Source organism: Antrostomus carolinensis, unplaced genomic scaffold (genome assembly GCF_000700745.2).
Source record: "Antrostomus carolinensis isolate BGI_N321 unplaced genomic scaffold, ASM70074v2 scaffold52021, whole genome shotgun sequence".
Classification (NCBI taxonomy): Eukaryota; Metazoa; Chordata; class Aves; order Caprimulgiformes; family Caprimulgidae; genus Antrostomus; species Antrostomus carolinensis.
In genome coordinates, this window is record NW_010295906.1 from 18,954 (window position 1) to 33,531 (window position 14,578).

At 41.4% G+C, this 14,578-nt stretch overlaps 1 protein-coding gene across 1 annotated transcript in view; it reads right to left on the reverse strand.

Annotated features, from left to right (window-relative positions):
- The window catches only part of E2F7 (E2F transcription factor 7), a 14,460-nt gene extending 502 nt beyond the window's left edge, over window positions 1–13,958 (reverse strand). Inside the window, exons 1-10 of the mRNA XM_029087501.1 lie at window positions 13,689–13,958; window positions 11,667–11,835; window positions 8,920–9,204; window positions 8,119–8,277; window positions 6,922–7,059; window positions 5,904–6,098; window positions 5,175–5,259; window positions 4,038–4,557; window positions 2,889–3,168; window positions 1,021–1,436 (exon numbers count right to left, since the gene is read on the reverse strand). Of these exons, the coding sequence (XP_028943334.1) occupies window positions 1,021–1,436; window positions 2,889–3,168; window positions 4,038–4,557; window positions 5,175–5,259; window positions 5,904–6,098; window positions 6,922–7,059; window positions 8,119–8,277; window positions 8,920–9,204; window positions 11,667–11,835; window positions 13,689–13,940 (2,499 nt within the window). The 5' untranslated portion in view covers window positions 13,941–13,958. The remainder of the gene's footprint in view (window positions 1–1,020; window positions 1,437–2,888; window positions 3,169–4,037; window positions 4,558–5,174; window positions 5,260–5,903; window positions 6,099–6,921; window positions 7,060–8,118; window positions 8,278–8,919; window positions 9,205–11,666; window positions 11,836–13,688) is intronic.
- Window positions 13,959–14,578: the final 620 nt, after the last annotated feature.

A 14,578-nucleotide genomic window follows, 5' to 3' on the forward strand; every position in this document is an offset into this window, starting at 1 on the left:
TTATTGGTTAGTGCCAAAACAGATCTAAAATGAGTCTCCTAAACCCTGGCCACTTCTGTTTTAAGTGCCACTCTACTGTAACCGCTAACGCTAGTATCTGTAATCAGATTGGCTGCCAACCAATTTCTATTACAGCCTTTTTCTAAAGCTCAGACAAGATAAATATAAAGTAACATTCATAAAGCTTCCAAAAGTTCAACCTCTTTGTCACTGCATTAGACAACAGGCAAACAAATAACAGATTTAAGAATGTAAGCTAAAGTAGTGCCAAAATGACTCTGCTAATAGTTGTAAAGACCCAGGTAACAGTGAGACATGACTGTTTTACGTCACTTATTGTATTTCAGATAAATGAGTCCTTCTTCACTTCTGAATATCTAATTGTTTTAATTAAAAAGTCTGTTTATATGGTAGATTTTTAAAAATAACTTTATAAGAAAGATCAACAAAACCCACAAAAAGAATTGTTTTCCCCTAGTTTTGATGCTACTATTATGTTTCCATTATTTACTGAAGAAAGATCAGAAAGGGTGTGAGGAAGTAACCCAGGATACTACTACCTGAGAAATGTTGCAGCCAGCTGATTCCTGAATTGTGACAAACAATCCTCCTGTCCACCTAACGTGTTTCTGTAGCCATTGTATAACACACAATGATAGTGTCAAAAAAATACTGGCACAGTCTTTTGGGGGGAAAAAACCCTGTAACTTATTTTTTTTCTCCATTCATGTAAGATTTTTAAAGATAAAGATTTTTATTATTTTAAAATTCCTTTAAGATTTTTAAAACTCATCAGTTCACCATTCAGGCTAGATGTGCTATGCTGAGCTTTGTCTTTAAGACTGTCCCAAACGTTGCCACCATTGCAGATGGACACACAAACTAAGTGGAAGACATCAGCTCCCAGCCTGCCAACTCACCACTCTGACACACCGGCACCAGCCTGCAGCGTAAGCTGCCCTCGGTCCCAGGGACCTGGCACCGCTGTCTCACTGTCACTCAACCATCTTTCCCTCTTACCTGCTGCAGCTTCAGAAGGGTCACCGGATGCCCCATACACACCGGGGAGTCCAGTTTAACAGCACCACAAGAGCTTGCAAGCACAGGACTCAAATGCAGAGTGGGGTGAGCTGGTTGCTGGGGATCCACTGAAGGCGCAGGTGAGACCTTGGGGGTAACCACTGCCGTGGTGCCTACGAAAACAGGCGTTGTTGATGCCAGGCCAGACATGCTGAAATTCATGGAGGTGGCAGTTGAGAAGGTGCCCTCGGGAACTGGGGAAAGAGGACTGGTGACTGTGGGAGAACAGACGAGAGGGAAAGAAGCCAAGGCTGCTGACGGCACCATGACACAGGGGACGCTCAGAGAAGGTAACTGGCTCGCAGCCAGGCTGATAGCACCAGGGGCTTGGTTTGCAGAGAACAGGAAATTAAAACCTAAACCAAAGAGAGAAAAATCAAGGCATTAATACAGTTGACAAATTGGAATTAAGTTATTATAACTCCACCTAGAAGAGGAAAGAGAGATGACAACAAAGAAAGAGACAGGCTGCCTGGAAAGGAAACTGACAAAAAGAATAAGAGAAGGAAGAAAATTGTCACAAACCTCTGAATTGTCTGTCAAGGTCTCTTTCCTTACCTTCATCCATCTCCCCCACTACTGCCTGTTCACTATATCTGCATCCATTTACTTTGTTCATACTAAGTACCAACCACACACCTTGCTGTTTTCTGCTTCTAACTTCAGTTACAAGCAACATCTTGGCTATACAAACTCTTTTTTCACCAACAGAAACGATATCCTCTGCTACATGAAAACACATTGCTTGTAACAAGAAAGAAAAAAAAAAAAGGTAAAAACCCACAAAGATATACTCTCAAGGCACTAATTTTCCTGAGAATGGCTGAAATACTGTTTTGAAACAAAAGCTGCTTGTGAAACAACAGGATCAACATTTTCAAACTGAGTGTCTCCATCCTATAAGTGAAATCCCATAGATCCGACTCAGCACCACAAGTGAATCAAATACTAAAGCAGTAGTCACGGAAATCTGCCACACGTATCCCGTTCCCACAAAACACTCTACCACTCCACAGAACACAGGCATGGAAAATGGTGGATGTGAAAGCCTCTCGTAGTATTTTCAGCTACTTCCTCCCCATCCCTACTGTGTCCTATGAGCAGGTCTGGCTACATTCCTAGTTCTTTGGGGGTTCTCCGCTTAAACTTGAGAAGAAACTTCTTTACAGTGAGGGTGACAGAGCCCTGGAACAGGCTGCCCAGGGAGGTTGTGGAGTCTCCTTCTCTGGAGACATTCAAAACCCGCCTGGACGCCTTTCTATGTGATCTCATTTAGGTTCCTGCTCTGGCAGGGGGATTGGACTAGATGATCTTTCGAGGTCCCTTCCAATCCCCTCACATTCTGTGATTCTGTGATCCCAATGATGCACGTGACAAGACAGTACAAAGTTCATAGATGACTAACTTGACCCGCTCAGGGGGATGCTGTTGCACTGTTCCGTCTGCCTTACTGTCAAACTTAGACTTCCACCTCCTCTGAGTTTTGTATGCTGGACAGGTGTCTTTTCAGCTGCAAGTAATTCAAGCATGTAAACCCCACGTTATTCATCTCTGTTAATGTCTGGGTAACTCAGAAAAATGCCTGTATTTCACAGAAGCAACAGTTCATCTGGAGTCAAGAGAATTCAGAGCTATTAAACTACTACAGAGAACTGCTGACAGTTTTTCTGCCAAATCACAGAATCACAGAATATTAGGGATTGGAAGGGACCTCAAAAGATCATCTATTCACCTATCTGTAGGTGTCCCTATTTGAACAGCTCAGTAAACAGATGCAGAAGTTTCAGATGCCTCTAGCTAATCATTGCTGTCCTTACCAGCAGTAGGCTGAACATAAAGATACTGTGGTAGGAGAGGTTGATTGGCATTTTCTTTAGAGATGTGCTCTTTTCCTGGAGAAGGTTCATCAGGGTCTTTATTCTGAGACCATTTTTCTTGCTCCTGAGAATCTAAAGGCTTAGTAGACTCCTTGTGTGTGGCCTCTGGAGCAGCAGGACTTGTGAGGTCAAGATGAAAAGCCTCTAGGTGTGAAGCAGATGTACAGCCACTTCCTGGGATAGATTCTGCCTTTGGTGACTCAAAAACCTTCTAAGCAAAAACAAAAGAGGAAATGACAAGTCCAAACTGAAATAACACAGTACAATGTCACTCACACACTTTCCTCAGCTACAGAATAAAATGGGCACCCATGCAAAGGGGCAGCACAAAACACATTAGCAAGTCACCAACTTAAAAATGTTGTTTGAGGGTTTAAAGAGCAATACTAGTGATGTCTAAGCTCTGTGCTGTAGTTCACTTCCAGTACTTTGAGACACTAGATAAGAAATAACTGAGCTTGGGGATTCATTTCTCTTTATTAATAAGGAAAAACACCCGCTTCAGATAGCCGATATTCAAACACTGATATGACCTAGAGCCTGGCCCCCAGTTTAAGTATTTAGAAAACCGTGAGATAGATGCACTTCACCTTCACCATCATCTCCTCTCTCACCAGCCTGCTGTGGGCAACACTGGGCATGAGAGAGGGACTCAGGTTGGAGAGTAGGAGGAAAGTACAAATCACAATTGCTGTAGCTCAGCAGAGTAAGCAATGCTGCTGCTGTCTGGGAAAGTCCAAGCTAAGAGGGGAAGATGAGGAGTAACAGTCACATTGATTTCTTTCCCTCTGACAGGCTGTTTTGTTGAAGGCAATGATCAGGACACTGATTCCAAAGAACATCTGACCATCACTTCACTATGCAAAGCAATCACAGTCCATTTTCCCTTGGTAGTGTGAAAACATTTCCGAGTTAATACCTAGGCCTCCCGGCAAAGCATCCTTACAATTGTATTAACATGGGGGAGGCAGCATTTGCATCTGTAACAAGAGTGGTGCAGTGAATTCTCACTTCTGAAAACACCGTCTTGGGCAAATGTCTTTCCTCACTAACAAGTGATGATGAAATTAACTGTTTTACCTTGGGTACTACAAGTGAGAGGGGCACATCACTCTCTTCCATGCTCTGCTTTTTAGCAGCTGGCTCTTGATCATCTACAGGTGCAGAGGGTGATGCACACTTGTGGGAGCTGCGTTTCTGGCTGGCAGCTGGTGGTACAGTGGCCTGAGTTTCTGCCCTCTTGTTTCCCATGTCTCCCGTGGTGGGCAGGGTCTCCCTCAAGTTATTTTCCTGAAGGCTGCTGCACAGCATAAAAAGGGATGAAGATGGGAAGCACAGGAAGGGTTGGTTTGGGAGCAGGGTAGGTTTTCTGTTTTCTGTTTGGCAGGCTGCTGGTGTGGAAGGATGTAGAGCTTGGCTGTTGATGCCATTTGGCAGCGAGAGGTTTGGCACATCTGCCTGAACCACAGGGAAAACTGCCTGAGGCAAAGGATTAACACAAAACTCAGAGTCCCCAGGAACCTGGAGAAGGGAGAGAGGCGAGGTTATGCTTGGGTTCCTTGCTGAATTTAATATTGTTTCTGTGGTGCAAGCTTTATTCCTAAAAAAAAAAAGTAATGAAAAGAGGAAAAATATTTAGTTCAAAATTAAACCTCTATTTTATCCATAAAAGTAAACAGGTACATTGTTGGACACAAATGTGGAAAAATTCCCCTCCTAAATCACTACTTTTACAGAATTTACAAGGAGGGTCACTTTTCATTATTTCTAATTACACAGAAGCAGACTTCTCAGTTTTTTGGCAGAACAATAATGCTTCTGGTTGCACTTGACCAGAGTCAATCATTCACAAATGAGGATAGGTGTAGAGAAGACCCACTGATATGGCAGAGAGGCTCTTCCATGGAATCATGATTTGCTCAGCATACCTAGACAACAGGTTAAAGAAGTAGGGATGACCTATATAAACACACATGAGATGAGGAACTACTGAAGCTAAAGGACAATGGTGATACAAGTACAGGTGAGTATAAATCACAGAATCACAGAATGTTAGGGATTGGAAGGGACCTCAAAAGATCATCTAGTCCAATAAGCATTAAAATAGTAACAAGACTCTCTGGCAATTTTATATCTCAGTTCCATCAATGGAATCTAGCCCTGAACTAAACATTACAAGCACGAAGCTGAAACTGGACAGAGTTGAGACCATCCTACCTAGTATCTTCCTCTATTTTCTGCCTGCAGACAGCTGCTAGATTTATCATTTTGGAGCAATATTCATCTGAATTCACAATAGAGCCTAAAAGAACAAAGGAGCATTCAGTTAATAACAGGTAGGTTTACCAAGCATATTTTTATATTGGCCATATAAAATAATTGATATAATTTTTCTATCCTGGCACATTTTTATAACATCCACTAATCATTTAGAGCCAGAACCTGCAAGACACTTAGAACTCTCAGTCCCACCAGAGAGGTGCTTGACATCATCATTTCCTATAACAGGGAACTATGAAAAGCCCTGTAATTGCTTTATCTATTTTAACAGCTATCCATGAGATTGTTACAGTAAATTCCACTACATCAGGAACCATAAAACAAAGTAAGGTTTTGCGCCTAAAGAATCTTTCTTTATCTATACCAAATTTTAACAGAAGAAATTGTAGTATGGTTGCAGTTAATGGAGAACAGAAACATTTACCAGAAAACAAACTGCAGATTCAAGGCAGTATGGCCCAGATGCACCTCATCTAACTTTAGGCATTTGACTGGAGGGTCCAAAACAGAAGTCTCATCACAGGGACAGTAGAAATATAGGCACCTCCCAAAGGTAATTCACACATTTAATTAGGCTGATTCACCCGTTCAAGTGCCTTAAATTGGTGGGCCCACATTTGGGCAGATCCAGCAGGGTACAAAATAACATGCTTCCTTAGTAGTTACCTTGCCTCTCTTGACGTGGGCTGTTGGGCTCAGAACTGACCTTCCTTCTGGTTCCTTCACAGGGCTGTGTGCTGTTAAATGAAGCGTGACGTGTAAACCTTTGCCTTCTAGTAGCACAGATCTTGTGCGGGGCACAGGCTCCTCTCTGCATCCCTGGCAGAGGATCAGATGTTGGGCTATGCCCTCTCAGCTCATCTGTAGGAACATAATTTTGTACAACAGTCCTTCAGGGAACACAGCTCATCATTTAGACTTCTGCCATGCTACCAAACTTGGCCATAAGAGAAGAGGTAACATCTACACTATCCCAAATCCCACAACACTGAAGCAGGCTTAAGCTTTGTAAGCACTAATAGACAAGATAAGGGCTTCCCTCCTTCCCATTCCATGGCAGCTGCAGCAGCAGCCACTCTAGTGTGGGTATCCCAGAGGACAGAGGATACCAAGATGGCATTAACACTATCCTTCACTTTTACTTGGACCTGGCACTGGCCTGACCCAAATACATTATTAGCAAAGGGCTTTCCTTTACTCTGGTTTCTAGCCAAGAATCAGCAGTTTACAGAGATGCTCTGGCCCACTGCCTCCTTCTTTGCAGACAAAGCTTTTGTATGAGGGGACATGTGCAAGAAACAGTCCTGATCTACTTTGGTAAGTCCCCTTACAAAGACAATAATTCACTGCCTAGTTATGACAGAATTACTGAGATTTTGCAACCCAGAAAAGCTGTGGCTCCAGATTTGGAGATGCAGGCATTATCTGCCATTGCTCTACAATTCATACAGTTATGTGAGTTGGCATAAAAACACCAGCAAGACGCAGTATCCTTCAACATCTCTCCACAGCTCCAGCCCTTGAGCGCAAAGTCTAACAAGGGTAAATATTGGGCTGGCCAGCAGTTAATAATCACAGGGTGGACAGTTAGTGCCAAGCCATTCTTCACATATGGAAACAACCTTCCCCCTTGGGAAGGGATTGTTAAAATAAAAACAAAGGAGATGTAAGTTACACAATTTACCGGTCTTCCCAGGGAATTCCACAGGCCCAATCCACTTGAAGGCTGGTTTGCGTCCTCGTTCCTCTGTGACATGAACTTTCTTGATCAAGCCTAGGCTGGTGAGAACATTGGCAATATCATACAGTCTTCGTACCTTTGCTAACAAGAAAGGCCAGAAATAGTCAAGACAGTCACGTTTACAATGCATACAGTACATATTTACATGGTAATTTCATTCCAGAATAGCACCATAGCTCTCATAGACTAGGGGGGGTAAAATCAAATTGGGATGGACTTAAGCCACCTCCTATGAAGCCTGCCGTGCCAGCTCCCACCTGCTTGTCACTGCTTTTTCACATCTTAGTTGCTCATCCATCTTATCTGCTCAGGTTTAAGCTCACCTCATTTTGATGGAAATAGGTTAGGGTGATTATATCATGGGCCTGCCCAGAAGAGGTAGCTACCTCCATATGGGGTACAGACAGGCACTGGGGGGCAAAAGGCACATAAGTGCACAGCTGATCACAAGAGGACACATATTTACAATCTTAATCTAAAACTCTAAGAAAAATCTCTGTGACTCCAATAAATAATGTTTGAGCTGAATATGACACCCACAAGTTGTCCAGCTAAACTTCTCACATCCCTCCAAGCATTTGGGGTAGAATTTCAAGACTGAAGTGTAAGTACTTTATTTTAAAAGTACTTTAAAGACTTAAAATAAAAGTATTTATTTTAGAAGAAATATTTACTTATGCTGAGTTTTTCCATGTTTTTGGAGGGATCTAAGTACTAATCCCCACTAACTTAAAAGCAAACTGTGCCATCCAGCTGTATAAGATTTCTACGGTGAAAAGGAGAAGTAACACATTTCTGCAGAGAAGAAAATGAATTCCATTAAATTAAACAACATGTTTCATTCCACTAAGTTCTGAAATGTCCTTCAGAACGGTACAGGAAACAGGGTTAAAGTATGAAAAAAAAATCAAACAACAAAAAAAAGTTTTCTTCATTCTGAACCTGAAACTTGGGAGATTATTGTCAAATTGACTCTTCCTCACCCTAAGCTCTGTTTTAAAAAACTTCCATTTGCAATTACAGAAAAAAACAAACCATATTTCAGCAAAAGATTCCTGAACTGCTCTTGCTGTTACCTACTGGTGTCACTCCAAACATGCCCATTTTCTTTACTGGTTAGTCTCCCAACAGCCAGCTTACTTTTAAATTTGCTATGGTCCACTGTATCCTGCGTTTCTTCTATCAGTATCTTTGCTGCGATGTCCAGAGTGACTATCTTGGTCTTGGAGACAAGGAACAGCATAACAAACTTTTGGCTCATAATCCGCAACGACTTGTCCTTTCTGCTGTTTGCAGATGCTGTGTTACAAATAATACCCAAGTCTCTTAGCATATGTCATCCATCACAGCCAGAAAACTAGCAAGTAGGTTTCTCACACACAAAAGGGGTAAACTGTTTCCTTGTCAGGAAGCAGAAATATTTTGAAAGGCAGCAAATAATCACGTAATGCAGACAGAAGTCTCTCTTCAAAAGGCAATAAAAATGAAAGATTGCAGAAATTGCTTTTAGAAAGTCAGACTCCAAAGTTGATTCTATGTTACATTACACAGTTTTGTGCCACTGTAATTTTTTGAGTCCAATGGACTTTGTAACTTAAACACTATGTATTATATGAGCAGCATGCAAACAGTGGACAAATGGAAGATGGCACCTTCTGTCAGGATAAAGCATTTACTATCAGGTACAGGTGGAGAAAGAACAAATGAAGTGCCTGGCAGAAGCTCCTGCCAGTCTGTAGGACAGAGGGAAAAATCCATCCCGAGACCTATGCTAAGGACAGGATAGAAGAAAGAATTCTGTCACCTCTGTGGTGAATTCAGCACCTTTTTGCAAAGATTATTTTTTTTATTATTTAATTTAAAAGCAAAGCAAGGGAAAAAGTAACGTAATAAATTGGAGAAAGAGACTTGTGCCTGTATGTCACACATTAGTTATCTTACCAGAGGTGCAATCTGGTTCTGAAAAGTCCAGTAATGGTCTGTCTTGAGAATCTGGAATAGTTTCCTTTTTCCGTTCTCCAAATTTGTAGTCCGAGTCCTGCTCTTTGTGCTGGAAGAAGGTCATTAGCTCTCCATACTGTAGCTCTCCTGCTTCCTGAAGTGTTTTCAGAGTCTGACTTAGGTTGTGCCGGCCATGCCAACAGTACTGGTTCTTGGCCACACGGCTAACCAAGTGCAGCGACTCCAGGACATTCACTATATCATAAATCCGTCTCCGCTCAACTCCTGTTTTAAGGGGGGAGGAAACAAAAGACATAGATGCTCATCTAGTTTTAATGTGCACTTCAGCAGAAGCAGAACAGAGAACAGGCTGTTTTCTAGTCTCATACTGAGTGTTCACAACACATTTTTCACTGTTCACCTGGACACACTACATTAGATCTATCCAAACTTGCACAATCAAGAACTGACTTATGTATGGCCAGGCCCATGGTATGGTGTTCTTTGTCTATATTGTTAACTGCCAGCCCAGCCATAGCTTCAGCTTAAAGCATCTGCACTGTGTGTAGAAGAACTGATTGCAGTCTGCCCAGGCTCACTCACTCAGACCTATCCAGACTGCCTGGAGGTTTTCAGAGCACTTTGGCTCTTCTTGTCAGAGGCTTCTTGCTCAGAGACCTTTGTGTAACAGAGGGCAGGAAGGGTCTGAGCCTGGCACTGACACAGGGTAGATATAAAAGCCCACTCCTACAGGAACCAGCGGGAGTGTGGTCCTCCCCTTGCATTTCCAATGGCACAGTTACGTGCTAAGCACACATAAAGCAAAGGAGCATCAAAGGCTTCATAAGGTGCAAAGCAGTGGAAAATAAAGACTCATTGTTCCTAAACACAGCAGAAACAAGTCCTTGGTGCTGGCTGGGTCTGCACCAACAGGAAAGCTATGAAATATGTGCAGCTGAGGTTCAGCCTGACTGTCCTGAGCAGAGCTGGGGACAGAACAGGAACAGACCAGTGGCTCTGCTCACTATCTTGAGTACCTGTGTCCAGCGCCGTTTGAAGCATGACTGTTACATATAACACAGTGCACTATACACTGGTGGCATAAGCTGCACCAGAAATCCCATAATGGTTAACATTAGCTGAGCAGAACAAGTGCTAGCCAAAGGGAAAGGTTTTGAAAGACTTCCCTGCGGAAGGCAAGGCCTTGATGCATCTGTCTACCCATCTGTGGAATATGCTTAATACTTACCAGCTTCTAACAGATATTAGGATAAACAATTCATGAGTATTTCCAAGTGTGTGGAGCTCTTGAAGTGAAACATACTCCAGAAAAACAAGAGTGCTACACATATCCTGGTGTCTGTTAGGCACCAGAAGCATAGCCCCCTCTCTGGTCTTTCTATAGGTCTTTAGTGAACAAAGCAATATACATTTGTAGCAAAAGCTGCATTACAACCATTGTTTGTTACACCGAGAGCAGCAACATCAGCAGTGAATAATTTTGTGGTTCTTGAAGCAAGTGGATACAGGCAAGCAAGGAAGTGAAAACCAAAGGGAGAAGAATAAACACACCCCCTTCTGGGAGGGAAAATCCCCAGCAGTAAGTTTCAAAACAGTTTCTAGTATTTAGGAAAGGAAGATAATGCCACCCCCAACACAGAATAAAGGACTACTCATGTTCAGCTGTACAAGGTTGGAGCACAAGCATCTCATGCAAACATAGAAAGGAGTAACTGCAAAATCTAAAAGAACAATTTGTTTAAAAAGTCTTTTATTTAACTGTTTAATTCATCTGAATTCTTTCCTATTTCCACTTCCCATTACCAAGGCAAATAAATGAGTATTTCAAGGACTTTCTTACCAGAGTCACAGGACATATCACCCTTCTGTTCCCTTTCTTCCCAAAACAGACACATTTCATTTTTGCTACCTCTTTTATGTTAAATACCCGAGTTCTAAATGTAAATACAACATTTATTTCCAATTTAAGTCAAATTTAATAAAGCCCTTCCTAGCTAAGAGACAACTCCTCCAAGGACCTGGATCATTTTGTTACTGATGTGACCTGGCTGAGTCCTCTCTCCCAGTGTTTATTATTTCTCTCAGATATTTCATTAATCTTTTAACTAAGACCAAACCTAACAGCAGACACAGCAAACAGGCTACTCGATACCTTCTTGCCACCTCAATACAACACATTTTCTCTTTCTCCTCTTGCAGGTCTCCTAGTAACCTCCCCACACAAGACAATATTTAAAGCTAAGATAACCTCAGTGAATCATGAGAGCTTGGAAAGTATAATGTCAGGCATGTTACTGAAGTCACGCAATAAGCCCAACTAATTCCCCATATCTACTAGTTTGCAATTGTTTCCCCAAACATACCATTTTTACAAAATTTGTTGGTTTTACGTCCTCCTTCAGAGGGTTTGTAACTCATAACTCCTTCAGTGTTCAGCGAATTGAAAATTTAAGAATGCAACAGAGTTGGTAAACAGCTGGAGGATGTATATCTGTCTAGTAAAAAGTACTGTCAGAAAGCAGAGTTAAAAATGGTAGCATTATCAAGCAGTAAAGACACTTAGGATTATTAGGCATTTCCACCTCTTGATTAGTATGATTAGAAGAGCATCCAGACCCAGGGAAGGCAGACCTTGAATGTACTCTGTAAGAAGGATGATATTTTGAAGGCCCCCTTGTCAGGTTACTCCAGGTGATCGTTTACCCCATTTTTGCAAGTATACATACCAAGAATTGAAGCCACTTCATCCAAAGAAATAGTGTTTTTTTCTGTTGACAATGGATAACTCGGATAGCGAGCTAGAAACTTCTGGCACAAGAGTCCTAAGCTTTTCTGTTTTCTGCTGGGTCTCTGCTTTTCAAATTCATCAACCGTGCAGTCGTCTATCATATCATACTGTTAAAAAATAAATGTTAACCCTTTAGTGCAGATCTTTAGAAGCAAGGCATAGCCAAGCGAGGCATATTTCAGTTGTTAGCAATACTTAAGCTCAGACTTTCTAATAAGGAAAAAACCATGGACTCCCTGCAAGCACAGAGCACTCAGGTGACAACACTTTTGCTTGCAAGCTTTTTTAAATTCATCACATAAAGTATCTTACAGAAAAACTCTTATCTGTGAGATCATAGAATCATAGTTATGCATAAGGAAACAAAACAGTAAGATTAAACACTGCAGACTAGCAGATAGTAAGATCCTGCCTGGAAGGAATATTTCTTTTTGAGAGGAAGAGGAATATTCCCTCAAACACCTTTGGATCTAATAAACCAGAAGATGTATAAGCCAAAGGGCTCCTCTTTCAAGAGAGTTTACTGTTCTTTACAGTGCCTCTATAACTTTAGGAAACCAGGTGTTGGGGAGGAGGGCTTGATGCTAAGAGACTATAAAAGGCAACACCCAGTCTCTGAACCTTAAAGTCAGTCAAGCTGTTAGCTTAAGAGAACTCTGTAGGATGGCCTGAATCTGGTCTTTTGGTCCCTGCAGGTAAAAAAAAGGAAAAAATCTTGCCCTTTGGAAAAGAAAAGCTGAGAGTGGTGGCAGCTGTTGAAACTCAAGTTTCTTTGCTTATGAGATCTTAAGTGTCCTTTGGTGGTTGTGACTAAGTGAACTTATAGCAGGTTGTTGCTCTGAATTCTTTGAGTTTTATATGGTATGGAAATAGCAGCATTCTTACAGTAATACTTTTACATCTTTAGTAAGTTAACTTTCTCTGTGGAGAAAATTATTAAGTGCAAGTTTTAATAATGAGAAAATATTTGAACCTTTTATATGAGCCACCCCAAAAATGCTACATGACCTTAGCAGGCTTGGTGTGGTAATGAACTAAACTTTATCATTGACTATTTTTTACTTACAGGAAGCTGTGTAAGGAATTATCTTCAGATGACTGTTTGTTCCTTTTTGACTATCTAAATGGGAGAATTTTCCAGACTACTGTCACTGTAGATGCTGTAAAATCTACTCTTGTAGAGTGATCTGTACTTGTCAAACAATGCTTCTCAGTAGGACCCCAGAAGTATTTTCCTTTCACTGAAATTACCAAGGAAGCATATTTTACAAGAAATAATCCAGGAGAGGGAAAGCAGTGAAAAAACAGCCTGAAGGAAGAAAACAGTAATGGTGTTTATTACAACCTGCTGTCACCCTCTCCATGGACAGACTTCCTGAAGTGAGGACAGGGATCAGCCCCCGCATTGTCTGAGTCTTTGCAAGTAAAAATCTTTCTAACATTTGACCATGATGTCTGACTACTTGTTTAGGGGATGAGGTAGAAAGGGGGAGAAAGGTTTTAACTCACCACTCCATAAGGGCTGTTGTAGACAAGGTATAAGGTTTCAAAAGTATATTGAAAAATATGCCCTAACCATTGTCAAATAACTTTTGAAAATGCTGCCTCTCTGTTTAAAGTGATCTGGACATTTTCTTTCTAATGTGGTTCAGAAAATAGCAACAGAAGTACTTAAACTGGGAAAAATTCTACATTTAAGCTCTACTTCTTTCTCTGTTCTTTTAAGTAATATTCAGGCTCTTGAGGGGGTCTCAGGTCAGTTACTATTAAGACAGTTACTTTTAGTCTTTGAAAGTCCTACTGCTTAGCCAATGCTGTGCAGGCAATTATCCTTGGGAATGTTTTACAATACTGCAGTTTTCCATAAGGAGCAAAGGACCAGCTGGAAGAAAACTGAGGCACAACTTAAGGAGGGTCTGAGTCCTAACTGAACATTAGGTAATTGTTTTCTGAGTCTCACCTGTAACAAATCGGGTGTGTTGCTCTGCTCACTGTTTTCTATGGGTCTGAAGAGTTCTTTCTTCTTTTCCCTGTCCCTCATGTCAGGGCTAGCAGCACTAACAAGCATCTTCAGGTTAGCAGTGGGGGTCCAGGGATCAGGCTGAGGTCTGTCAATGAGCTTAACAGGTGTAATTGGATTCCTTTCTGGAGTGCAGGCTTTTTGCTTTGATAAATCAACTGGTTCATTCTTAATGGGAGTCTTTGGGGCCATTCTGGATCGATCAAATATGTTTTCCTATTAAAAACAAAAAGTTCTTTAGACACAACAGGAAAGAAAACAGTCCAACAATCAATTTCACTGTTCTTACCAAGGTAATTGTAGTGACTCATGCCTTGGTACTCATAGCTATATTTAGCACAGTTTTTCTGCCTTTGTTGGAAGCAGTGAAATATACTACATGTACTAGAGGCAGTATATGAGATAGCACCTTGAATTACAGAACCTGAGGTCACCCAGTCCAACTTTTGACCTATCATGCTTTTAAACTGACTGATATTACAAGACAGCACTGCCCACAAACATAGATCACCAAACTGGATTGAAACTGAAATAATGCATTGTTCATATGACACTTTGCAAGCAAACACTGTGTTCTGTTTGGAAGGTCCTCAATGAAAAGACATGCTGGGGAGGCAGCCTAGACTGTCATAAAATGTCAAAACTAAAGTGAATGTAACTTAATGTACAAGTGAAGTAAGCTTTGCATCTGCACTATCTGCTGCTCAAAACCATGAAGAAAATCTCCATATCTGTATTCCTTGACTACAGCTAAGAGTTGCTGGAAGGAGAAGCCTAATTCATCAGCTGATTTTTATCATTCTTTGAATGAGGCACAAGTCCTTCCAGTC